This window comes from Buteo buteo, chromosome 8, assembly GCF_964188355.1.
Source record: "Buteo buteo chromosome 8, bButBut1.hap1.1, whole genome shotgun sequence".
Classification (NCBI taxonomy): Eukaryota; Metazoa; Chordata; class Aves; order Accipitriformes; family Accipitridae; genus Buteo; species Buteo buteo.
Window position 1 is genome coordinate 12715417 of NC_134178.1, and position 25905 is coordinate 12741321.

At 42.3% G+C, this 25905-nt stretch overlaps 1 protein-coding gene across 2 annotated transcripts; it reads right to left on the minus strand.

Annotated features, from left to right (window-relative positions):
• Window positions 1-1383: 1383 nt before the first annotated feature.
• Window positions 1384-22643, minus strand: LOC142033614 (interferon-induced GTP-binding protein Mx-like). Of its 2 annotated transcripts, none has more exons than XM_075033672.1 (14): window positions 22501-22643; window positions 19366-19691; window positions 17658-17850; window positions 16588-16725; window positions 15170-15324; window positions 13397-13535; window positions 12692-12890; window positions 11854-11932; window positions 10162-10284; window positions 9219-9360; window positions 7247-7405; window positions 6260-6336; window positions 4593-4835; window positions 1384-1896 (listed from the first exon to the last, which is right to left on the minus strand). In XM_075033672.1, the coding sequence occupies exons 2-14, from the start codon at window positions 19633-19635 to the stop codon at window positions 1663-1665; spliced, it is 2151 nt and encodes a 716-aa protein (XP_074889773.1). In that variant the 5' UTR covers window positions 19636-19691; window positions 22501-22643; the 3' UTR covers window positions 1384-1662. The 2 variants fall into 2 exon arrangements, with proteins under 2 accessions (XP_074889773.1, XP_074889772.1); XM_075033671.1 differs by having other exon boundaries at window positions 17658-17853.
• Between the last annotated feature and the right edge of the window lie 3262 nt (window positions 22644-25905).

The following is a 25905-nucleotide window of genomic DNA, read 5'->3' on the forward strand; positions in this document are numbered from 1 at the left end:
AAACCAAAACCAAACCCAAAGCAGAAGAGAAACAACACAAGGTGATCCAAGAGATTATTTTAATTCCAGTATTTCAGGTCCTTGAACAAACCCAGTGAAAGAGAGCTGGATGTCCAAGAATGTTGGATGTCTTTAGTGGCTGCATCTGATGAAATCACTCTGACTTGTGAAACTGAATTAAATAAGGAAGTTTAGTCTAAAGGCAGTGAGTCGAGGGTGTCACACCCTAGTTTGTTATTACACCTCATGCTGCCTGAAGCAATGTGTACCTGCCTCTCTTCTCTAGGTATGAGACAGGGTGTTTTCAATAGCACCTGAGTATCAAGTGCGCCTTGGGGGATACCATGAAGTAGTCAACAAGTTTAAAGTACTTTAAAAATAGAAATGAAAGAAATTAAGTTGTTATGGTATCAGACTTTTTTATGGCTTCTGACCTGCAGCACTACAAGTCAATAGTAGCAAACCGGTATGCTGAAATGTGGAAAACCGGCTGAAGTGCTAAACAGGGTTATGAAAGCTGTATGCTGTACTGGTGTGAATGCTGTGCCGCAGAAGTCAGCTATCTGCTGCTGCAGTTTCATGTCAGAGGGTCAAACGCCTTCTATCGTTTCTAGCCTGAAGAGAAGGCTTCTCTTGTAAGCATCCTGGAAATTACTACATGGCACACTGGTACAAACACGTTTGGGTTTTTTAGCTGAATGCAGATATTACTCTGGCTCCACAAAGCACAGCTTTGCCCATTAAAATAAATCCTTCGTATGAAAGATGTCATAAATACAGCATGCAGTATTATATTTTGCACTGGCTTCCATGAAATGAAAGAGCTTTTGGAAAGGTCTCCTTGCCCTGGGGAGGGGAGGGATAAAGGCAGCAAACCACAGGCTGAGACACCCTTCTAATGTTTAACATCCTGGGTGGTTTAATCCATTTTTGACATCCAAATCCTGCTATCTATTGAATTGCCCATCGGTCCCAAAATTTCAGGTGATGCTCCAGGAATCCAAAAGAAAGAGCCTCTTAGTCTTTCTCTACAAATCAGAGAACTTAAAAAGGAGAGACAGAGGCTACAGATGAAGTTAACTTTCTTTTCCCTCTAGGCTGGAACTGTTTCATGCCCACCGTGTGCACCCTCTCTGCCTACTGGGCTGGGACTTAACAGTGGTGACACCTTGCAGAGTCATCTTTCAGGTGATGGCAGGAAAGGCAGCAACCACAGTGAGGCAAAACCACAAAGGGAAGCGGGGGATGTCACTAGGGTTGTGCAGTAAGCTTTATCTAGGAATGTTAGTTAGATAATTTGATTTCTGCACTTTGTAAGTTACACAACTGAAAGCCCTCATCCTCATTTAGAAAAAAACACACAACAAAACACAACCCTCAGAGGTCTAGCTTTTTAATAATTATTTCAATGATTATACAGAGTTCATGAAGCAAATGATTAGAAGCGGGATAACTTTTATTTAATCACAACTCCCCCAGTGGAGCACTTTACATAAAGGTAGGTGTTTGCATATAACTGGTTATGGAAAATAAAGCAGAACTGAGCACTAGAAATGAGTGTTAAAGGTCTGTACTGATATTATATTTTTAGGGGATTTTAGAAAGTTCTTCAATAATGCTAGAAAACAAGAGTAGAAAAATACTTCTGGAAAATGAAGAAATCTACAGTGAGGTGAAGTCTCTCAGGTACTGGCAGGCTTTGGTGAGACGATTAACTCTTTGACTGAGGTACTCCCTATGTTTAGCAGCTTCACTGTCCTCCTGAAGGAGATGGTTTAACTTGTCTTTTTCTTGCAAAAGATGCAACATTGTGGTCTGCAAGTGATCCCCGAAGTCATGAAGGACAGAAGACAGGATGATCAGAGGTATCTGATTGGTGAGGCGTTTACTTGCTCCCTGCAGGAAGGGGGAAAAAAGGCAGAATACTTGTTTCCCAAAAGGAACTAAAAAAGGAAGGGGCTACAGGTAATCTGGTAAGAAGTGACAGCACATTTTTAAAATGTTGTATTGAGTTGCTGTTCAAGAAGTGTGTGCTTCTAGGAACTAAAAAATGTTTGCCATTAGTATCTTTTGTGCCTAAAAATTAAGAGTTACGGGAATGTCAGCTGTTGCTTTTTTCCCTCAGCAAACTAAACCCAAGGCAGGCTGTTCCCTGCTTAGATCTGCCAGCTATCATTGGTACGAGTTATACGAGGACATGCCTGACGAACAGTACTTGTGAACAATTTCTGGCGTCAAACCTGTCTTCTCTGAACACTACCAGTGTGTTATGGTATAGGAAATCAAACAGTGATTTTTCCCAAAGGTGGCAAATTCCTGTATTTAGATGGTATTTCTGGTGTGGTTGGCCTTTTAAATATAAGACAGCTTTGGAGCAAGCTTTAGCCTTAAGGGAAAGCGTCTTCAGCGACAGTGAGACTAGACTGTGCCTGCATTACATCTATTGATATGTCAATGAGATAATTTTCTGCTTCACCTGACAAACTGTCTGGTCTAGTTATTTATGCAAATTGAAACAGATTGACCTAGGAGAGCCTGTGGGGCCCTTTCCCCAGAGACATCCACAGGGCTTGGGGGCTTAGCTGGTGCTCTTGGGCGACAGGAGGTTCAGAACCTCTCCAACGCTGGGAGGGAGCTGCCTCCAGCCCTCCTGATGCCAGGCGAGCACTTACGCCCGAGTGCCTGGCTGCAATTGAGAGAGGTGCCGTCCTCCTTTCTTTTTGTGGCACCTGACTTGAAAATGGCAGCGGGAAGACCGGGTAGAGGCGCATTTGATTTGTAGGTCCTATAGGGTTTAGGCAGCCTGTTTCCAGAGAAGTCTAAGGTGTTTCTGGCTTTAGATAACTCTGGAGCTTAGTAGCTGCAAATCTTTCATGTGCAAGGATGGGGTTGAGCTCAAGCTGGAAAATACCTAAGACTAGATGTTTAGGTTTTTGTTCTAGTTTGCAGAGATCTAGTCAATAGCAATTCGGCTGAGTCAGCTAAAGCATTTACTGAGCCTACGTATTCTCTAGGCACTACTGACCATGGCAGGAGGGAGCCTAGGTGCTTTAAATATGGGTGTTTTTCTGGAGCCAAACTACCCAGAATCTTGACAGTCCTGCCATAGGTGACACAGATTCATGCATGCTATTTTCAAAGGCTATGGACACTTCAGAGCTTCCATCTCATTCAAAGTGTATTTGGCCTTGCATAAGTCTCATGAAGATATGATGCCCTGGCATTGGTTATTGTTGAAAGTGGCACTTAGGGCATTTAAAAAAGTGTGTAACTAGCATCTAAGAAATTTGTGTTATAGCAGAGAGTATTGTGAGGCAGGAGGGAAGAGCTTATGCAGTTTTGCCTTTGTCTCTTGTTCTCTGAAAGCTGATGGTTTTCTCTCCATCAGCCTGAGCAGCCTGAACATTTAATTGCAGGAATTTGTCAAAACCTTGCCATTGAAATTCAAGGTGAGCTGCTACCTACTGTACTGCATTATTAATACTGAACTTGTTGCTTTCTGAGGGAGTTTTACAAAACAAAGATCAAAAGCAAATCCTGAGAGTGCGTGTTCCCTTTGCTGTCTTTCTTTAACATGATCAACAAACGTGATCATGTTTGTTAAAACATCCCATTTGTCTTCAGAGACTTCACTTCTATGGGGCTATCTGCAATATAGCATACGCACTCTGATCTCTACAGACAGTCAAATCCATTTTAACTTAATGTTTTATTATTGGTCTTCCTGCCGCATTAGTTTAGATCTGACTGCAATCCACTGACACCACTTTCTGCTAGCAGCAGGAACATGCAGAGGGGCTTAAGGCTGACCTGAGCTCTCAGACGCTGTACCAAACACCAAAGTGCTGTACATGATGCTGTTAAGCTTGTGGAAACTAGTGTCATTTGAAAACCATGAGATGAACTTGCAATGGGGAAAGCAGTCCTAGGACTGTTGCTTCCTTTGCTGGAGGGGGGGGCTTGCCATCAGCTGAATACCAGTAACTTCTAATTACAGGGTAGAGGCTCTTCCCCATCCTATCCTCTCCTCTATGCTGGTAAATGACTGTCCTTTCCTCCCCCGACACTTGTCCCCATAGGAAAGCCAGCAAGAGAGCATTGTACTGGCGTGGGGCTGTGTAGGCAGCAGGGAGTCACCCCCTTCTCCCCGAAAGGCTGGAAGAGGGTGAGGACTCACTTGTCAATGGCACATTCCCCAAGTGAGGGGTGGCAGCAGCAGCAGGGAGCCATGCCGGGCTGGAGGGTAGCTAACAAGTGGTTTAGGAGCCAGCTGTCATTTTAACAACCTGCAGGCTTTTCTAATCATCGTATCCCACAGCGTGCAACTACTTCTCCCCAGTGACTGTGCTGACACAGCCCATCAGACCAGCTCTGCCCTCACATTTTCGTCACTGGTCAGAAGCTCTGATTAATTCGTACAAAAGCTGTGTGTGTACCTGGATGAGACACTTATACCTTCTGGCTACTATTCCCTGCATAGTAGTAGTATTGCATGAAAGACTCATACTGACTACAGCGAGGTCTGGACAAGGGGTATATGCTATAACGTTGAGGGTGCAGAAGAACTGCTGTGTCATAGTCTGTAAACTCACATTGAAATAGGCCTTGGTGTGAGAAACCATTTCCTGGACAAAGGAGGGCTCTTGATTCGAAACAAATCCAAACTGCAGCTCTTTCCCATTGCCATCTTTGGTAGTGTTTTCTGCCTTAACAAAGTTTAAATCCTTAACGTAAAGGTCATCCTGGCAGTATACAATTCTCTCCATTTTAAACTGGGTCCGGATGTGTCTTTCAGCCTCCGCTGCTTGTTGCTCTCTAATGTCTTCAATTCTGGTCTAGGAAAGAAAAGAACAACAAATTATCAGACATCTACTTCCTTTTTAAAGGTGCCGGTGCTCAGCAGTCTCCCCAGGGAACGGCAAGTTGGGCACAGTGTTCAACAGTACTTGCGCAGCACTAATCCCAGACCGGCTCTTGGGAGCATGGAGTAATGCTTTAGACTCTGGTTCCTCTGTTTTGAAACAGCAGGAAAGCATGGCAGTTTTTTCCCCTCCTTAAACACGAGTGGGATCAGTCAAAACTTGGTGCTTGGACCCTGAAGGAAAATACAAGGTTGATGGGAACAAGCAGCAACAGCCAGCCATGAGTTCAGCCGGCAGCCTCAGTTTTGCATGCAGTTTGTTTGTGTCTCCCTCTTGCAGTAGGCACTGACAGCAGGCACTAGTGTGAACTTCATTGCTCCTCCTGCCCTTCTTAAAAACTGTAGTTTCCGATCTGTTGTCAGCAAACCAACCCCGTCTAACCCCTCACTGTCTGGTGTTTTTATTGCAGTAATCTGATGCTTTCTGGCCTTTTCGATACTTCTACCCAAAAGTCTGTGGGGGCAGCAAAGTTACCTCAGTCATCCTCAAATTCCCTTAAAATGCCTTCCTAGCATCCCTAAAGATGCCTAAAGACCCTCCCTAAACACTTCTGTGTTTGGCTGAAGTAGCTTATTTCCTTGCTCTCTGGTTGGCCTGGGAGCTCCATAGGGTTTGGCCATGCAAGTCAAATAGCAAACCCATCTATTTCACTGACATTTGCCTTTGACTTTCCTTTTCCAGCAGTGCCCTGTGAGGGCACTCTGCTTCTTGGCTGTCCAGCATTGCTTCTCATCTCTTCCTCAAAGCTCTTTCTGAGAAAAGGCCTTCAATGAGATCCATATCATTTAACTCCACCCCAAAACATGCAATCCCCCAAACTGTGAACAGTCATCTTCTAACTCTGTCATAGTTCAATGATTTTTGGCTTGTTTGCTGCTGCTCCTTTTTATCAAAGATGAGATTTGTGCACTGGCTAATATCCTGGCTTGCTTTTCAGAGAGGTAAAAGCACTTTTTAGCCCTCTGAGGCTACCCACATGCTTATAAATCATTGCAGGACTTAAATTTGAAATTATGTTTGCCTCTTCAAGGCAGCCGTATCAGGTTTTCTTTGTATTGTGTTGTATGCGTCAAGAATGTGATCAGAATGAATGAGAAATATATGTTTTAGGTCTTGTCAAAGTTGTACCGAAAGGCAGGAAGCACTTTCATTAATGCCATTATAAATATTCTATAATTTTCAAGCTCGCTCTTAATTTGTAAAAGCCATAGACCTGCAAGAAATTCCATGCATGCATGAGGGTAATGCAATGGGGTAGGTACTGTAAGCATGGCTGTATTTACAAATACTATTCTGTCTTGCTCTTGTTTTATCTCAGTTTATAGGTAGTGTCTCACCTTAGCAGCTCTGTTTAGATTGTGAAAATTAGCAAAATGCCTTTTAGTGAGTTCCATAAATCTCTCTTCAACCATTCCTAAGGAAGAACACACAGACAAAATAGTCAGGTAAACAAGTGAGGTTTTTAAACTGTTAATATGAGACTTGGGAAAATTACCCATTTTCTGTGTCCATCCAGAAATAGCTGAGCAGCTGTACTGATGCACTATGCCTTTATGACCAATAAAAACAAGTAGGAATTTGGATTTCTAGGTCAAAGAGTGTGAGCCATTAAAGACCTCCTGTAACCACTTAACACCTGAGAGATTGAATATCACTGAGATTTCTTTGATAAAGCAGTTTCTGAGCTTTGCCTGACCAGATGTGCCATGACTTGTCCATGTAAGCACATCTGCATCTCAATCTGAGTGGCCTCCCCAGGAAGAGGGACTAGCCTATATAGTACAGAGCACTGAGTCTGGCACAGATGCTTTAGCTGCCTTCTAAGGCAAACATAGGAGGGAGAGGATCATAAAGTACTTTTTCCTTAGGCGCTTTTTACTGGATGAACTATGTACCGTTTCCCCCAGCCATAAGAGCCACTGTATAATACATACAACATCATGCAAAGAATTGACAAAGAAGCTCTGTTCCCGGTTCAGGTTTGTGAATGACGTTCCCAGGGTTTGGGAATACCAAGCAGCTTGATTGGCACCAGGTACTTCTACTATACTATTTCTTTACTATGTTATTTATTATAGTTACTTTCCTCCCTTCCACCAGCCACTGGGAAAAGTATTAACAAATGCTGGAGACCACGTGTAGAGATTAGAGGCTCTAGAGAAGAAACAAGTCCCCAGGTTGAATCAGATTCACTTCCCCACTCTGGAGTACCCTGGCTGGAGCTCTTGCTCCAGCAGTGAGAACATCATCTTATCCTGGGAAAAAAAGTGTCAGGCACACCAGTAACTCCCATGCAACAGCCTCATGTGGCCTGTGAGACATACCAATCACGTTGTTCAGTATCACAACAGCTGGCTCCTCCAGTTCTATGATTTGCTCTTTTATGATGTCCTCAAATGTCCTATAATTGGTAAAGCCCGGGAACTCCCGTCCACGATACTCGTCTTCATATTTCCACACTTTACTGGGTATATTTTTTTTAACTGTAATATTAAAATAACATTGCTTTACTACTAAATCACTCAATTTATAAATTTCAGATTTAAGAAGGAAGTCTATTTCTCCTCTTTGAAATAGTCTTGAGAAGAAGAGATACTGAGACGATCTTTCGAGCAATACCATTACTACAGAACTGAGCTAACACACATTATTGTTCAGTGAATGAGCCACCTCACATACTGGATCAAGAATCTAACTAACAGAAAGAAACCAGAAATTATGATGGGGCTCAAAAATACTGGTGGTTCTTGGAATTGCTACCCTCACAGAAGTGGCCATTACCAGTCAGTTCTGCGTTTTAAAAACCTCAGAACAAAACAAAAACCCAAACTCACTAAACAGTCTTATTCCAGGGAAACTACTGTTGACTAGCTATTTTTATTTAAGTTATCACAGTCAGTATTTCTTCGTTGACATTATATGAATTTGCCATCTTAAATGAGGTAGATCCCTTTGAATTGGTTTACATATTCAGGCAAATATGTGTTCCTAAGTATTTTGAAAGGTTTAGATATTGCCCTGTTTTGGGGTCAAATTTGTGAATCATGGATCAAGTCCACACGTGGAAAGTAGAAGTCAAGACATGAATGCATTCAGTTCTAACATTCAGATATATGAGTCCATGGTTGGATAATAACAAAAAAAAAAAAGGGCAGAAGTAGATGTGGAGTATCTGGCTCAGAGTCTGAAGACGTACCTGTACAGTTAAGGTAGTACAAAGCTGCAACATGGCCACAAGAACATCCATCAGCTTTGCAAGAGAAAGTTCAAGGCTTAAAGTATCTGCTATTTTTAATACTTTCATTCATCGTAAGAAAGGAGAAGTTAAACAGAATAATCTGACATGCAATGATGTACCTTCAGAAATCCTAATGGTGGCTGATAACAGTGCTTTTTGCTGAGGAAGGGCTTGCTAAAGCTACCACTAGCTTCCAAGCTATGTAAGTGAACTTACTCTGCTGCACATGTAAATACTTCACCTGAGCATATGTACACATGATTTTGGGGTAGCGTATTGTCAGCAAGAGCTGTGCTGTTGTAAGAGCTGCTGTGTGCTGCTGCCCTGATCCTATTGTGAAGTCGGACGTATTAGTTTAAATCAATGGGGATAACTTGAAAGTGCCTGGAGGATTCCCCACTGTGGTTCAGCAGCCATGTGATGCCTTGCAGGGCAAAAGCAAATACTGGGGTCTCTGAAAGATGTGAGAAAGATGCTGCAAAAGCTGTTGTGTGTACAGCAGAGTTCAGTCTGTGTGTATCACCCTACACCTCAGTTTAGAACGGAGTTCAGTTAAGCAATTAGCAAGATGGGTGATGCACAGAAAGGGGTACTCTTTACAAGGTTGTGGTTATTTCAGGGTCAGAATTGCTTTCTCCACACCTTAAACCAGAGCTAAAGTAGAACAAAAAAGACCAAAATTCCAAAACATTAGTAATAATAATTACTACTACTAGTACTATTACTATTATTTAGTGTTGGGTTTATTGCTGTTATTTAGAAGAATGGTTCAGAGAATCAGCAACCAATTCTGTGCCACGGTCCACAGTCTTGATTTTATTTCTTTCCTGGGAGAAAAGACATCCACTGATCTCTCCCTAGTGACAGCATTTAACACAAGCTGGGTCTTTGTCCCCAAGGACCAAAGCATAACTTGCCTAACACTACAACAGATGAATGCTCCTAGCTTCTTGTTTTTCACTTTCTTGAAAACAACCTGTTGATGATGCTGTGTCTTGATTTAAAAGCAAGGGAATGGAATCTCACGTCAGCTGCAAGTGATGGTTTTCTATGCTTACCATTTGCAGAACGCTGTAGGAGAATCAACTCCCACTTGCGAAACTCTTTGCGGATTTTTGTAAACAGTCTGATTTCATTTCCAAACAACTGTTCCTCTCCACGCATTGTCTGAGAGATGTCTTGATTAAAGTGTTTGATCAACTGCAATGAATTAAAGAACAAGCAAGCAATGTAGTAAAGTTTCAATTCTTCAGACTAACTTGCATATGTTAAGTAAATCTGCAGTCATTTGATGTTAAAGCAGGGACATGGTTCATTGAAAACATCCCTTCCTTACATCTTTTATGCTCTTAGCTCCTGTTCTTTCCTTTTTTTTTTTTTTCCCCCCCAAACCAGCACAGCTAGAGGAGAACAAACTTGATACTCTTTTGTTTGTTTTTTTCTTTTGTTTTCCTGTGGACTCTCAGAACCATTTACTAAATTCTAATTGACCAGACCTGTATGAAGTCTTTGAAGGCTGATAAGCCTTCATGAGCACCTCTGCCGTCCTGCCAAAAGCTCACTTAGGGAAGGATTAACTCCCCAAGACAAGACACTTAGGTGGACTTGCAAACCATATTTTGATATCAGGAATGCATTTGATCTTAGAAGTGCTGTAAACAATGGAAACCTTTCAAAATGTCAGGCAGGCAGTAGTGTAAGTTTTCCCTCTCTGAGATGCTTGATTTTGACTAATCAACTGAGTTGTTCACTTCTCTTGTCACATAATCACAGGAAAAAAATTGCTGGAAGGGGGCTCGAGCTCCTGTGGTCCATTATTTTTGCAGGTATGATGTATTCCTGCCAGAGGTTTGTCTGTGTTACTCTCGAAACACTTCAGTGACAGATACCACAAGCTTACTGGTGGTCCATGCTGACGGTTTGCTAACTTTAGGTAGTTTCTTTTTCTCCCACACTTACCTCCTAGTTCTGCTCTGTGACCAAACCAATATTGATACTTACATCTGTGAGGAAAATCAGCTTCTCAGATTCTGTTCTGGGTGTGCCTCTTCTGTACTTCTGTAGATCTTGTAACGTTTTTTGGAGTGCCTCACGTATTTGGTTCTCTACTGCTGGCAAAGTTTTCTGGGGGTTAGACAGTAAAGAAGGTCGTTTAGGTAGGTTGAACATGTCTGGTTTTGGAAGGAAAACAAAATCCCTCTGAGAGTGACCTACACCTGCACATGACATTTGCTGCTCTTAGGAGTCCAAGAGCTCGCTGTCCTTGCACCCTACGCATGCGATAGCATGGAAGCGCAAATAAGGCCTTCACTGAGAGAAGGTGGGGGCTAGCATCTCCCTGCGAAATCAGGCTGGACCTCACTGTGAGGTGGGCAGAGTAACGGCAGACTAGGGCAACATTTCACCTACAGTGAGCCAAAAACTATGTTCTCCCAGGTTGTGCCAGGGAGGTGGTGATGCGGGGATTGTACTGACCCCTTGTATTGGGTCTGGCTGAGATGGAGTTAATACTCCCCACAGCAGCCCTCATAGCACTGTGCCCTGCATCAGTAGCTAGAAAGGTGTTGATAGCACACCAGTGTTTTGGCTACTGCTGAGCAGTGCTGGCACAGCATCAAGGCTGTCTCCCCAACATTTTTGCCCTCCCCTCAATGGCAGGCTGGGGCAGGGCAAGATCTTGGGAGGGGACACAATCAGGACAGCTGACCTAAACTAACCAAACAGATATTCCATACCATATGATGTCAGCTCAGATATAAAAGCTAAGTAAAGGGAGACAGAGGGGGGGGCATTTTGTCTTCCGGAGCAACCACTACGCGTACTGAAGCCCTGCTTCCCGAGAAGCGGCTAGACATCGCCTGCTGATGGGAAGTAGAGAATAACATCATTTGTTTTTTTTTCTTTGCTTTCGCACGCGCGACCTTTGTTATCACTGTATTAACTGTCCTTATCTTGACCCACGAGCCTTTTGTTATATTTTCTCCCCCCCCAGCTGAGGAGGGGGGGGTGATAGAGCGGCTTTGGTGGGCACCTGGCATCCAACCAGGGTCAACCCACCACACCCCTCCATTCCTGATAAATACCTGATCGAACATGGCTGTTTAGTTGCTTATTTGATGTGAGGTTACATAATTACATATTTTTTTCTGCTTCAGGACTGATTTTAGACATTCCCTGTATTTTAGCATTTTCACTTAATGGAATAAGATATATTACTTACAGATATATGTATATAAAATCAAGACCCCAATATACTTATATTAGTATGGTAATATCATAAAAAAATTAGATCGTACTTGAGATTTTTAAGACATTTTCATTTAAATAGAAATTATTGTGTTTTAGTAAGCTTTTAGCAGTAACTTGTCACTCAGCTGATCAACAGTCTTCACAAACAAAAAGAAATATCATGGCTGCCATTGAAAAGGCAGGAGTTAGTTAGGGTCACAAGTAGATGAAATGATTTGCCTATTGTCAATCTTCAGCTTAAAGGCAAATCTGAGGACAGAGCCTGGGTTTCTTTACCTCTGACTCTCAGGTCAATTTGTTCTCAGATTGCCAGATTGAAGGATAATTAAGTACCACCTATGCATGTAAAGACGCAATCAATTGCAATCTAAGGTTGAAGGGCTAAACTTATTTTTAGGTAGTAACCGATACAAACAACTTAGTATGGCCACCTCTGTTACTCACAATAATATGTTTCACCAGTTCATTTGTGAGCTTCTCTGCCAGATGAGGGATAGTAGCCCTTCCTTCTTCCATAAGAATGCTGCAAAAATGAGGAAAAGGTGGTTTTGGATAGACCGCTTGTGCAGGGCAAGGAGGCAGCACTGATGCTCTGCTCTGTTTTCACTAGTTCTACTACACAAATTGAGTAAAGAAAGGGCCCTCTGGGGAGTGCTAGTACAGATGCAGCAGCAGCCCAGGACTCTGGGCACCATGGCTTTTGTGCAAGAGTTGTTTGACAGCTACTGCTACTGGCTAAGCAAAGAGAAACAGAGAAGAATCTGAAAATAGCAAATTCTAACAGCAGATTAATGTGCTGCTGTATTATTTCTGCATGTGTGAAGTTCACTGATTCAAAACCCTTTTCACCTGCTGTTCTCTATATTATGATTGATTTGCTGCTGAGTCATCTGGGGAAATCTGTGCCCACAGCACAGGCAGTATCGTTTCTCATGCTGAGTTTCACCGTGTTTTCCAGTGAATAGAAATATTTCAGTGCTTGACTTGACGTGCTCAGATGCTTAACTTGAATTCTTTGGGACTATTCTGAACTTCTGCAGCTCACTGCACTTCTCGCAGGGTTAAGGAGAGATATATATCAATCTTGCATCCAAAATACATTTTAAAAGTTTGACATGTAAAATTCTTCTGGCTTACTGGAATGCAAGACTACATGGGCAATGAGAAATAGTGAGTCTAATTAATACCTGTTTGAAACCCTAATTTGAATCTCAGCAAGTCAACAGGAAGCTTTGAAGTGACTTCAATATGTTTTTGTTTAGGTCCTTTCTGTGACAAGTACCTGAAATGTTCATGAGTCTCAAAGAATTTTCTCTCCTGCTGGATTGCAGCAGCCAAGGCCACTTTGTTGTGGATGTCCTGCTGCCCACGACACTTCACGATCATGTAACCTTTTTTGAGGGGGATGACCAGGTTTCGTATTATGTTAACGATAGACTCTTCGGTTCCTCTGTCCACCAGGTCAGGTTTTGTGAGGATCCCTGTGAAGTTCCCCAAAGAGAAAGTTAGTTGAGCGCAGAAGTTAAAGGTGGGAGAGGTGCAGTAGGACACCCCGCCACCAGTGCAGGAACCTTCTGTACTGTGTTTTATAAAGTAACTTCTCTTTGTTTTGTTTTTGTCTCTCCTAGAAAGCTCTCAGCTCCTGGGCTTCGAACTGTAAAACTTGCTCTACAGTTGGCCTCCCACCATGCCTTTTGCCTTGCAAACCTTTTTTAACAGGCAACAGCAAAGCTTTCCCACCATTAACTCTGAGATTTTCAATTTCCAATTATTCATAACATGAATGCCAGCAAGACCAAAATTGAGGGATTCTTAGAGCTACTGGATCATCTCAAGCTTTGTAAATAGTTTATTTAGGCTGTTTGCTTTTTTTTTCCTTCTTCTAGTAGCTAATTTCACAGAACTGGAGTGGAATACAGAACATCAGACCTTCATGGAAAAAAAGATTTGCACTTCTCTTCAGCTTGTAGCTTAAAAATTGCCTCACCTAGTGTCCTTTCTCCACTGGGGTCCACCTCTTGAGCCATTTTCAGTGCTTCTGTTGTTGCAATATCCACATTACATGGCACCACTACCAAATTGAGTGTCTCTTGGCAGCCAATAATTTTTTTAAGTAGCATTTTGATCTGCAATGCAATACAGCAGTAATGAAGTTCAATGAAATCAGATGCTTGCATGTAGGCTGTGACCATTTCTTGCAATACAAGCCACTGTCTGATGACATTAAATATCACGTATACTGAGGATAGTATTACATGCTAGAGGATGGCATGGAAATGGGTCAGCAGAAGAATGCAGCCTCTTTTCCTATGTCAAGATTAATCCAAACATCTAGCATGAATGAGACCAGACTGTTGTTACGCCTTTCCTAAAAGCTATGTAAAGTTTAACCTCTCATGCATATAATCTTTCATTATAGAAATATTAAAGACATTTCATAAATAATCACATGTAAGAAAAACAAGTTCTGATGTCTAGGTACACATTTATGGAAAGAAAGTGAGTTAGATTATGCTGATAAATCTCAAATTTGTATCTCTGAAAGGAGAGCAAATGTCTTTGGCTTATATTGCAGTGGAGTATGTGTGAAAAAAACCAAAAAGTCACACCTGACATCTAGTTGGTGTTGTTTCTTTGTTTCAATGCCAAACTGAAAGAGTTTCTCATAGTTTATCTTGTATTGCAAAAGGTTAACACAGTTCTATTGTGCTTATACTGAAGTAAGTTAACTCTTTTTTTTCCCCTGAGTTTTGGTAAGGGTGCCTCTCTTTTCTACTTCCCATCCATCCCAATTTCTGACATGCTACAACACTATAGCCTCCATCTCTGAAGCATGCAGGCAGCTGGGGATGATGGAAATGTGTGGATCATGTCACATCTGCTGCTTTCTTCTGAATGCAATAGGAAGATTACTATCTAATTGTGAAATGAAACTCCTCTTCTCCCAGAGAGTAAAGCCCAGACAATCCAATCTTGTCTCATTTTTGTTGATATATCTAGTTTAGTTTGGGCTACTCTTATTCCAAGTTCCTATATAAAGGTATTTTAGGAGAAACGATACACCCAGCTCCTGCACTTCACCCTCATGGCTGGCCTTGTCCAACTAGAGTTTTATTTGCATTCCCCAACATTTCTTCTAAAAGCAGCTAGAGGAAGAATAGAGATCCCCTCCACTTTAACGCATATTCTGTTTACTTCAAAAAGGGTCTGCTGAGATCCCTTAAGGAATGAGAAAAACCAGGACAGGTCTGAGTCTGATGTGCTCTGTAAGTAAGGGATCACAGAGCGATGAAACTGTAAGAGGACCAATTTGCTGCCTTGCTCCAGAAGAACTTACAAGAACTCAGATCTATTCACCTTTGCCAAATACATCCACAAGAGACAACTCATTTTGGGATGTATCTATCTTCCAGACTGTGGTCTAGCCAAGGGACACAAGGGCAAGCCAGTGCTCGGGGTCCATACGGACGCGTTATTCCGTGCTGCCATGGGGAGGCTGTGTCAAGGCACCTGAGGTAGCTCCTTCACGGCTAGCGTGGGCAGCTCCCTCCTGCACGACAGGACAGACAGGAGATCCTGGATGTCACTCTTCCTATCGGCAATTCCTCGCCTGAAAAATAGGCCTGTTTGTTAGTGTAGCTGTATTGCTGGCTCAGAAGCCCAGCATAACAACTCCGGTGTCCTACGGCAAAGGCTCGCATGGGAGGTAGGTTACAGAAGTGACCCTGTGCATGGGTTGGCATATGAGACTGAGTTTTACCTGTTCCCCGATGTCTTTTGGCTGATCCCCCACAGCCACCCTGGCAATTCCAGGAAGATCAATTAGTGTCAGATCTGGGACATCTGGGGACCAAATTTCTAGGGAAATTAGTTCTCCACTAATGGCACCTGTAGTACCAGCCACAACATCCTGGCCTGCAAGAAGAAAAGAGCAAGGCAATGAATACAAGCTTCAAACAATGCACCAGAGAGAAGTTGAACACAATGACTTTGAAAAGTGCCTACTACCACCTAAGGTTCCTTTAGGCTTGGCTTTTTTCAGATCCAGCCATGCACGTAAATCCATTTATGCAAAAATCTAAGGAAATTTTTATGTACTACATGGATACGTGAAGTCCTTTTAGAATGTGAACTGTAATATTTTACACAGCATATACTTATGAACTCCCACATATGCAGTCAAAATACATGTAAATAAACCACAATGCAAGTGATCAGATAAAATACTGGTCAGTTGTAGAAATGCTTCCTCAACTTCAAGACAGTTTGTAGTCATTAATTAATCCTTTCCTGCCTTGAAAGATAAATAGATTTTATTCTATATTCTTCACATTTTGATGGAGAGGTTGAGAGATCAAGTAATTTGTCCCAGATCTTATAAGGCAATAATGCTTGAACTAGGAACAACATAGAGAGGCAAGGAAACCCCGTACTTATTCTCATGAGACATTTTCAGCTCTGTAATTAGCTTAATCAATTCATAATACTTGCCTTGCTGGTTTTGGAAGGATATATTGCAAATATCCAAATAATGCATTGAAAAGCTAATGAAAAAACATTAGGACAAATAACAATGTTGCAGAGCTGTGCTAGTCAAGGAAATAAGGACAATTCAACTTTCACATTTAGGGCAAGTGCTTACTGCCCTTTGGGTAAGAAAAATGTTTCCTTACACAGCGTGAAATACCATAAAAGTAAAGCTGTGACATGGGAAGCACAATGATTGAGTCTGTAGTCACACTAGCTGGCAGAATCTCTCTATACCCTCCACTCCGCCTTCTTGCAGTTTTCTCCAAAATCATAAGATTTCCAGCCACAGACACCTCAAGCATTCTCTGAGCTTTTGAACTGATGACAGGAACCATTTAAGGCTCTGCATGTTCACAATTTGACAGACAACCTCCCCAAACCAGGCAGACAGCATACAGCTGAGGACACAGCCTGAGCTTTTGTCGGACATCATGGGTCACCTTCACCACTGAAGTAGTAATACAACTCTCTTGAGAGAGTCATATTATGCTACCCTGCCGCCTTCTGCTCTGAATTCAGCTCTTGGTGTTACTCGTGGCTACAATCACTGTGTTAGTCTGGGGACTGCTGCTCAGCCTAAGAAAAGGGGAGAAAGGATTCAGAGGAGATTGAGCAAGCCAAATCAGAGGGGAATACGTTACAACTCACCTTGTCTTATTGCTTTCTCCACCTCAGAGGCATTCTGGAGCTCTACGCTGATGTTGTGGTAACAAATTTTCCCTTTCCATGGCTGGCTGGCAGGTATTCTTTTCAGTTTAAGTTCCAAGGGGCATCGAGTAACAATACCTGCAGAAGTTCCAAAGACAGAGGCAACTCTCTCAGCAGTTGTTATGCATGATACACAGCCACGGACTGCGTGGCGTACACAGCATTGCCTAATACTTCACACGGAGACACAGAAGCGTTCCAAGAGACATTGCCAAAGGGCTCTGGTCTGACTTCCCGCCCAGAGCAGGACTGTCACTGACACTAGATGAGATCAGCCGTGGCTCTGTCCAGCCACGTCTTGTCTTGCAAACCTCCAAGGATGGAGATTCGTACCTCTCTGGGTGACCTGTTTCAGTGCACCTACACCCTATGAAAATCTTTTCCTCAAGTCCAGCCTGAAAGACTAGATAGTATTGTCAGCTCATACAGAACTTGCAGAAGTTGTATGTGTGTGCTTACACACACGCACAGAGTTGGAAAGTGAGCCTTCCAACAATCTTCTCTGACTTAAATAACATCCAAGGCACATGTTTGTAAAGTAAAGATCTTTGTATGTTTTTTTGCCAAAAAAAGGTATGTGTGAGAAAATTGTGTTAAAAAAACACAAACCAACCCCAAAAGCAAATTTCAAAACTAGTCTTCCATGTGAAACCAATACTCTGCTGCACTATTCTTTGCTGGGAAATGAACAGAGTCAGCTGATGCTACCTTTCAGTCTGTCCGTAGTTTGGGACAAGTATACTACACTATACTCTTCTTACTTCTGGTCTCCTGATCACCCAGAACATGTGCCTTGCTGGAGTTACCCTGAGTACCCCACCTGTACATCCATTTCTCCTACTGGAGACCAGAGCTGAGAAGGCCCCTGGAGTCTCACAATTTAGATATAGTCTCAGTCATGGAGTTATCCAATCCTAGACCAAACAAACAAACAAACAAAAAATCCCTTCCATCTCATCAAAGTGACCAAAGTGAAATTCAAGTGAAAACTTGAGAAGGTGAATTCTTACCATTGCCCCTAGGAAGAGCAACACCAGACAGGGCTTCTAGGACAGAACTTTTCCCGGAGCTCTGGTCTCCAATCACTGCGATAGCGGGCAAAGTCAGGTCTTTTTCTATTCCAAGAGCTCTTAGGCTGTCGATGAGATCAATGCAGGGTCGGATCTTTTCCTCATATTGGTTGTACAAGCTATGTTCTTCTGTCTGCTAGAGATAAACTTACAATGAATTTTCCATAATTTTAAAACAAGTTGTTTCCACAACCACCCCCCCCAGCCTTCTAGGCATCTTTTCCAGCTCATCATTCTCTAGTAAACCTTATGTACTGGCATGAAGCTGTACTTCATATCACTGTACATCCTTGCACCTCCATGTTATAAACAGGTATTCTGTAAATATGACAAGATCAGTTGAGGTTGGCTCAATCACCATCCTTAGTAAAATTACCAAATTTTGTAAGCTATCCTGAGAAGGTAAATAGTAAAAGGAGACCTCATTGCTAAGTGTGCTTTGTTAATTTTGGTTTTTAATAACTGCCATTTTCTTCCACTCATCTACAGATGTACTGAAGTATGTGTATGCAAATGAATACTCGTCCCAGTAATAAGAGAATTTAGTTCAGCTTATTAAATCTTTGTTTTGAAGTTTGAAGATTTAGTCTGTGCGCAGACACCAAAAGCATTCTGCTGTAGTGTCCTTAACAGGTGACTAAAATCTTTTAGATCATCATGGCTCTTCTTTCTTTGCCTCATTTTAGGCTAGGGTAAGGGATGAATATGAGTGATTTGTTTTAAATGACTGATTATTGTCATTTTTGGTTTTGATACATGTGCCAGGTATTAACATGGGCTCTTTGCTTTCATGGAATCAAACCAAATAATTTCCAGCCCTGCTGTTGTTAAATATGCCCAGCTAAAGTGTATAAAGATCAGCTTGGTCTCTTCTCCCTGTTCCTTTCTCTGTGTTCCAGTCTGACTGCTGCATTTAGAAATGCAGTTTTGAGAACACCAATATTTTACAGGCCCTAACGGGCCAGGCACATTCATACCTGATTATCTGAAAAGAAAAATTAAATTTTCCCACCATCACGTTTGTCTAAGAAAGCCACTTCTGAAAATATGTCTATCAATCAGATGTAATCAAACAGAGCAGATTTTTCTTTCAAGATGAGAAAGCACACATTACTGGAGGCAGGTATTTTAAAACCTTTTGGTAACCCCTCCCCACTATCTTCATTACGACGTTTACTAGCCAGTAAATCCCAACCATTCTCAAGGAACTTCATTAACTATGACACAGACTTCAAAACAATCTGTTTTCAGTGTCAAATATTCAACACGTTATTAACCTTTCTTTGTATTCCTGTTGAAGGTGGCAGAGCCTCAAGTAAAAAATATCTCAGATTTTAGGATTTCTGTTCAACATTTGCTAATTGTTACCAATGAAACAGATAGACGTTGCACATTAAATTGGCTGCTAGGCTGCTGCCATCCTATTTTTTACACCTACATTTTTTATGTGTGCAAATTAATTGCAGGCACCTATCTTCCTACGTACACAAATGACTGCTTGGCCTTGATCCCAAAGGTACTCCTCTGCTTAGACCTAACAGATCTTGCAGATTGCCCAAAGAGACAAAGGAATACATTTTGGGGCACAAAGTGAAACACAGGAGTAAGAGTGGGGAGGATCTATGCCCTCTTCTGATATCTGCCTTACCTTGTCCTGTTCTCCGTAGTACTGTTTCTTCAACTCCTTCTGCTCATAGTCAGGCTTTCTCTCAGTCGTGTTCTCCGACATCAGAATATCTTCATTTTCTAAGTCTGGCGGGAGAGGTACTGAAAAAGCTTCTAGAGATGATTGTAAGGAAGGTGGTGCAAAAACATCTTTCTTCATGGCAAGTTTGGGTGTTTCAGAAGGTTGTTTGAACACTACACTGTTAGAATCCATGGTCTGCTGATTTTTTGGCCTACCATGTAGCTTGTCCATAAGTGCTTCACTAAATAGTGATTACTGTCTGGTCCAACCACACTTCTGTACAGATTCTGAAATCAAATATGGGGCACAGAGTGACTCCAGCTTGCAACAGTGACCATAGCAGAGAAAATCAAACACCACTTTTATTTACTGATTCAAACCCTCAATAGATACCAAGTGCCACAGCTCTTTTCAAATCTCTAGAATTGCTCTCCAGAGGGTAGACTTGAAACACTTCTCCCTACTTCCCTTATGCTTTCTTTGTGTTTTCAAAAAAAAGAAGTTGCCACAGAGTAAACAAGCATATTTTTGGGGAGGGAAAGCATGCTACTCCAGTTTTTGCAAAAAGCCAGTTTTCCTCAATGACATATTTTGCTGAAAGGTGTTTAGAGAAGCTCAGTCAGTAAGGCAGCTGCTGGGCATGGCTGGAGAGTCTTACACCTGTTTTAGAAGCTCAGGATCTCAGTGTCCCCCCTCTATAGCTTAAAACCCTCTCCAAAAAGCAGACTTTGCTTGGCAGGATGTTAGAGAAAGGAGAACTAGGAGACTTTTTTTATCTTCTTGTTCAGCTTTTATTTATGTAAAAGTTTTGTTGACATATTTTCTATGGGTGACTGAAAAAACTGGGGGCTTTTGATGTGATGTTTTCCAGGGAAAGGTATTTCCAGAGAGAATGACCTAATGAAAAAAACCCCAACAATATTTTTTCAAAGCTAGTTTTTTTTAACCTCCCGCTGCCCAAACCAAGATCTGTTTAACTCAAACACTGGGGAAAATGGATTAGGAGAAAGACATTTTTGCTTGAAATATCTTCCTGTTCTTTTAATTTTTTGGTTGAATTAAATTTACAGGTTTTCTAATTTGAGCAGATGTTGAACTAGGATGATCAGACACAACGTAAGTTATACTTTCAATGTGTAAAACAAGTGTAGAAAAAAACCAGTATAATTCCACACTTGCTATTCAGTCTTTCTTTTTAATAAAGCGATACTTTTTTTTTAATACGTATTCCTGTCTCCTTTTATTGAAATAAAAAATAAATTACTATGGGGAAACTTTTCAATTTTGATCAGCAATAAAAGATGACTGAACTACTTTAATTTCTGTATAGTTATTTATTTTACAGTTCCCTCATCTTTTGCCACATGTCCCCTTTCTTTAATATTTTAGTATGGACTTTGTTCTCTTTCTGTTAATTAATTATAAGATTTTTCTTCCTTGAATGAAGACCCAGTGCTTTATCTGCAACAAATATACATTCCTCAGTTCACTGGCCACCAGATTCTTTTGTGATTTTCTACTGCTACAGGAAATAATTTACTGATAATAATGTTTCTAACAGTAATCCCTTTTATAGCCTCTCCCATTCTCTACCTGCCTTTCAATTTAGTGGAATGAACACTCCCTATAAGTTTTTATTTTAATGTAAATATTATCCAGGAACAATTTTCTGTCACTTTTACATTATTATTTATATTCACTGGGCTGTGTTCAGAGTTATTCATGTACTGGTTTTAGCACACGGCCTCCTAAACATGGATGTGTTCCCTTCAGAAACACATATATATATACAGCAAGCTTTAGCCATCCTTATAATGAATAGGATGAAATGCAAAAGTAGTGTAGTGAGGCCACCAGGAAAAAACAAAACAAAAAGAAAAAAGGAAGATCTTGCAAGATAAACTTGTGACATCTGGGAAACTGAGATTTAAGGAGTCTGACAAAAAAAGTGACAGCTTTTAAAAATTTTAGTGCAAGGGCTATATCTTACCATGTACCTAGAAGGTTTTTAGCTAGGTCTACAGTGCAGACCACAGTGTGCACACACAGATACACAACCTAACAAAGACACCCACAGTAAGCAGCGGAGTCAATCAGCATGCGTGGATTTCTGGGGCTACCCAGCTGTTCTCCACCTGGACCTCAAAAAGATTAGACAGGTTGGTGCAACCCTTCACTCTGCCGTGCAGGCGTAGTGATTTCTTTGTGTACTGAGCCTTGACAACATCTGATGAAAGAAAGAAAGGAGAGGAAAAGAAGAGCTGCAATTTTGAAGTGCCTTTCTGAAACTGGCCAGAATCCGCATGTGAAACAACACCTGGATGATGTGCTGATACTGAAAGTTTAACACCGCCCTCACCAGACCTGCCCCTGCCTCTGTCATTGGGATAATATTAGTTTCCTTGAACCTTACCTTTAGTTACCTGCCTGCCTGTGTGTTGAAAACCTCCCCTGGCACAACACGAAGCACACCAACCACTACACAACCACATCTGCATGAAGCACCAACCTGCTGATGGTCCTGAAGAGGAGTTGCCTTGTTTTTCTCTAATGATGCTGCCTTTGCATCTCGAGGGGTAATCCGCTATCAAACCCAAAGCTGCGGTGCTGAACCCACACTGCTCTTGCATTCATTCGCTCTGTGCCCAGCCAGAGGAGTGCATGGACTTCTGCCTGCCATAGCCTGTGACTTCAGGGTATTTGGGTAAACTACACAGACTCTGGGTTATATGTTTATTAATTCTAGCTGTCTCCTCAGAAAAAAATGAAACAGTGCAAAGCTTATGATGCTACACATGAATACTGCTGGCTGGACTGTGTTGTGGAACACTGCCCCCACACAGCACATACTTTAAAAAATGTGTTCCAATTTAAATGCCGTCTCTCAGTCATCTTCCTTTAAAGAAGAAATGATGCTAATGTCTTGACTTTTTCCCTATCCCAGAAAACAACAAATCCTACTCCTGGCAACCTTGTTCGAGCACATTTACTTTAGACACTTATGGAGCCTTCTCACATGCAACTATTAAAAGGAATGAAGCTAACAGTCAAAAATTGCATGACTATTTTTAGAAGAAGGAAAAGAGAAACTCCTACCTGTGTAGTGTCCTGTAGCAAGGAGAAACAGTAACTTCTCAACTTCTGCTGGTGCTTTTTTATTTACAGGCTCCACCTACACACTATGACAAGAATCAGGAGAAATGAAACCAATTCTTACACAAAAAGGGGCTCGTTTCTTGATAGCTCCAGAACGAATAATGCAATGTGCTTTTTTTCCTTTCGTTTCCTTATACGCCAGCCAACTTTGCTCCTGTTGTTTAGCGGATGACAAAACCGAAACTACTCAGGAGCACAGCTGGCTGCCTCCTTGTGTGGCTTTACTGCGTGGTGGGGTGACAGGGGCAAAAGGCAGAGGTATTTGGAAACATTGCCCATGAGCAACAACCCCTCTTTTCTCCCCCAAAAAGTCAGCTTACCGAGTCAGCTCACTGGCACGGGTGGGGTAAAACCAGCCGGGTCGAGCGGAGACCAGGCAAGCTGCAGTGCCTCCCTTGCAGCAGGGCTGCCCGCCGGGGGTGCTGGCCCCACGCCATCCAGGGGACCCTTTCAGCCTCCCCATCCCTTCCCGTAAAAAGCAAGTGGGTGAGGGCCCCCTCCACAGGAAAGGGAGGTTTTTTTTCTGCCTCACAACGAGACTTTTCAGCGCAGGCAGGGTGGCAAGCCGTGCCACCGCTCACCCGGGCTGCACGGTACGGCTGAGGTTGCTGAACATGGGTGACAAGAAAGCAAAGCCACACACAGTGTGATTTATCGGTGTTATGCACTGCTTCGGGGCAGCCAAAGTCTCCGTTTCTCAGGTCCTTGCACTGTTTTCTCAATGTTACTGGGCCAGGATGCTCCCTCTTCTGCTGTCTTTGCTGTCCTGCCCTCATTTTTGGTGTTTTTGTAGGCTCTAAGCTGTTAAGCAAAACCAGCTTGCTTTGTCCAGTCAGGGGCTTTGCAAGTCTGATGCAGGATCAGCCCTTATTTCTCACTCTCTGGTTTTGACTGCTGCGTCAATCAGCTGCTGTCAGTTCCTGAGTGGGTTTTGTGGGGCTTAAACTTCTTTACTCCAGTCCGTGGGTCCGACCGAACAGAAGTCACAGTGTTCATTAGAGCCAGCCCCAGCCCTTCTTCCTAATTCCTCGTCTAGCAGTGACTGAGGGGGGTTTTTCCCGAGCTCTGGCTGCAGGGAGTGACACAGAGCCAGCCCTGCGTGGGCAGCACCACGGCTCGCCGTGGGCCACGGCACAGCACCGCGGCTGCCGGCTCTCCTGGCCCCTCCACCATCCCTCTTCTTGCGCTCAAGCCTGTAGGAGACCTGTCTGAGTGGGAAAAAGAGGAGCTCTGGGCAGTGTCACCTTGCTGTGAAGGGAGAAATCGGGGTTCTCCTTTCTCCAAATGTCAGGATTTTGGTTCTCCTATTTTCTCCTGAATCAGCAAAATAAAATCTTTACCCCGTTACTGCGAAATGTTTTAGTGTAATGCATTGAAAACAGTTTTCATGCTTATGTAACAGTTTATAACAGCATGTTTCACTGGCAATGCAGTTCTACAGATTAAGACAACTCAATAAAGGATGTTTAAAAATAGGTTAAGCAGAATTTCGTTCAAATGTCAGAAATGTAGATTATGTTTTGAAATTATTTTAATGAACAGAATGGGACATGATGCAAAAGATGAAAGACCAAGCATTTGTCAAAGCAAATTCGGATTATACTTTAAAAAAGGAATATTGTAATGTAAATGCACTAGTTGGCAGGATCATTATGTGACATAAACCATTAGGCAAAATCCTTAATCATAAAATTATTCAGGTAGGAAGGGACTGCCAGATATCATCTAGTCAAACCTTATAACTCAAAGTGGCTCAGACCATGTTGCCTCAGGCTTTATCCCATCGAGTCCTGAAAGCCCCCAAGGATGGAGATTCTACAGCCTCACTGTGAAATTAATTCAATCGATTAAATAGGCGTAGCGTGATTTTTTTCTTCTTCTTCATATCCAGCTGGATATAACCCCCCTGTTTCAGTTTATGCCCCCTGTCTCTCATTTCCCCCCTCCTCATGCATCTCTGCAAAGAGCCCAGCACCATCCTCTCAGACACAAGTGCTGGGGGGCCGCTACAAGCCCACCCCCACAGCCATCCCTTCCCCGGGGTGAGCAAGCCCTGGGGCCACTGCTCCTGCCCTGCCCTCCCTCAAACTTGCCATTCTGTCCATGTCTTTCCCATACTGGGGCCTCTAAACAGGAGGCTTGTCATGAATGAGTGATTTAAGTCACTTAAAGAGTCGCCATCAAAGTTATTAGCAAAAGGTGATTTTCATGTGAATTTGTAAAAGTGTGACTTAACAAGGTTCAATGGCAAGATTCACTCTATTACTTAGTACCTGGAAGAAACATACAAAGGAAAATTGAGTTAGAATCCAGTTAGAATGATTCATACAGAGACCAGAGATGCAAAAGGATAAGGGAGACCCTCCCATTACATCACGAGGTTCAGAATGACCCCCTAGCTTTCGAAATTCCTTCTCAGAGAGGAGTCTAGGTACGGCTGGATCCAGACTTAGTCTCAGACTTGGTCAATGGTTTATGTCTAATCGTATTAATATAAAGGGTAAGAAAAACCTCCCATTGAGTAACTACGCCAATGTATCGGGGAATGAGTGATTATGGATCCTACACAACTTTGAGGTAGCAGCAATTAAGATTTATTAGCACTATAACAGTAAATCACAAGATTAAGTCATATGATTTTTAACAATACTTAATCATCAGCCAATTATCAGAGTGATTTAATAAAATTTGCTATAAGCGACACTACAGTTTCCTAAATCAAATCGCACACACACACAGATACAGAGGTTAACGTATGATCAAGATTTTTTCTCTCTTTGCCAATTGTAGTAAATTATTGGTACCAAATTATCTTTGAAACTTTGCAAAATCTAATTGTAGCGAATTACTTACTATTCTCCTTTGTCAGCATTTGTCAGCAGATGATCTTTGACCCCTTCTTCATCGGCATCTATCAGCGGAAGATCTTGGAAATTCTTGCAAAACCTACTCTTCAAAATCCTCGCGAAATCTACCCTGAGAGGCATCCCAACTCAGGGGGAGATGCTGGGTCACAGCCTGCTGCGATCCTGGAGAGCTCAAAGGCTCTTGCTTAGGATCGTTATTCATAGGATGGTGAGATGGTTGACTTTGGTCAGTATATTTCCATTCTGGCCACAATTCTTGTCAGGTAATTCTGGCACCTTCCAGGGCAGGCCATGATCCAGGCAGCAGGAGTTTCAGGTATGGTTAGGGAGTGCCTAATCGTCCTAACTCACCGTACCATAACCAGGAAAAGAAACTATCAGATTGTCCCAACTCACTGCGCTTGTAGCCAAAACAAGAACACAGTGTTGGCTGGTCTTGACATTGCAATGTGGCGCAAAGGGTCTGCACCACCACAAG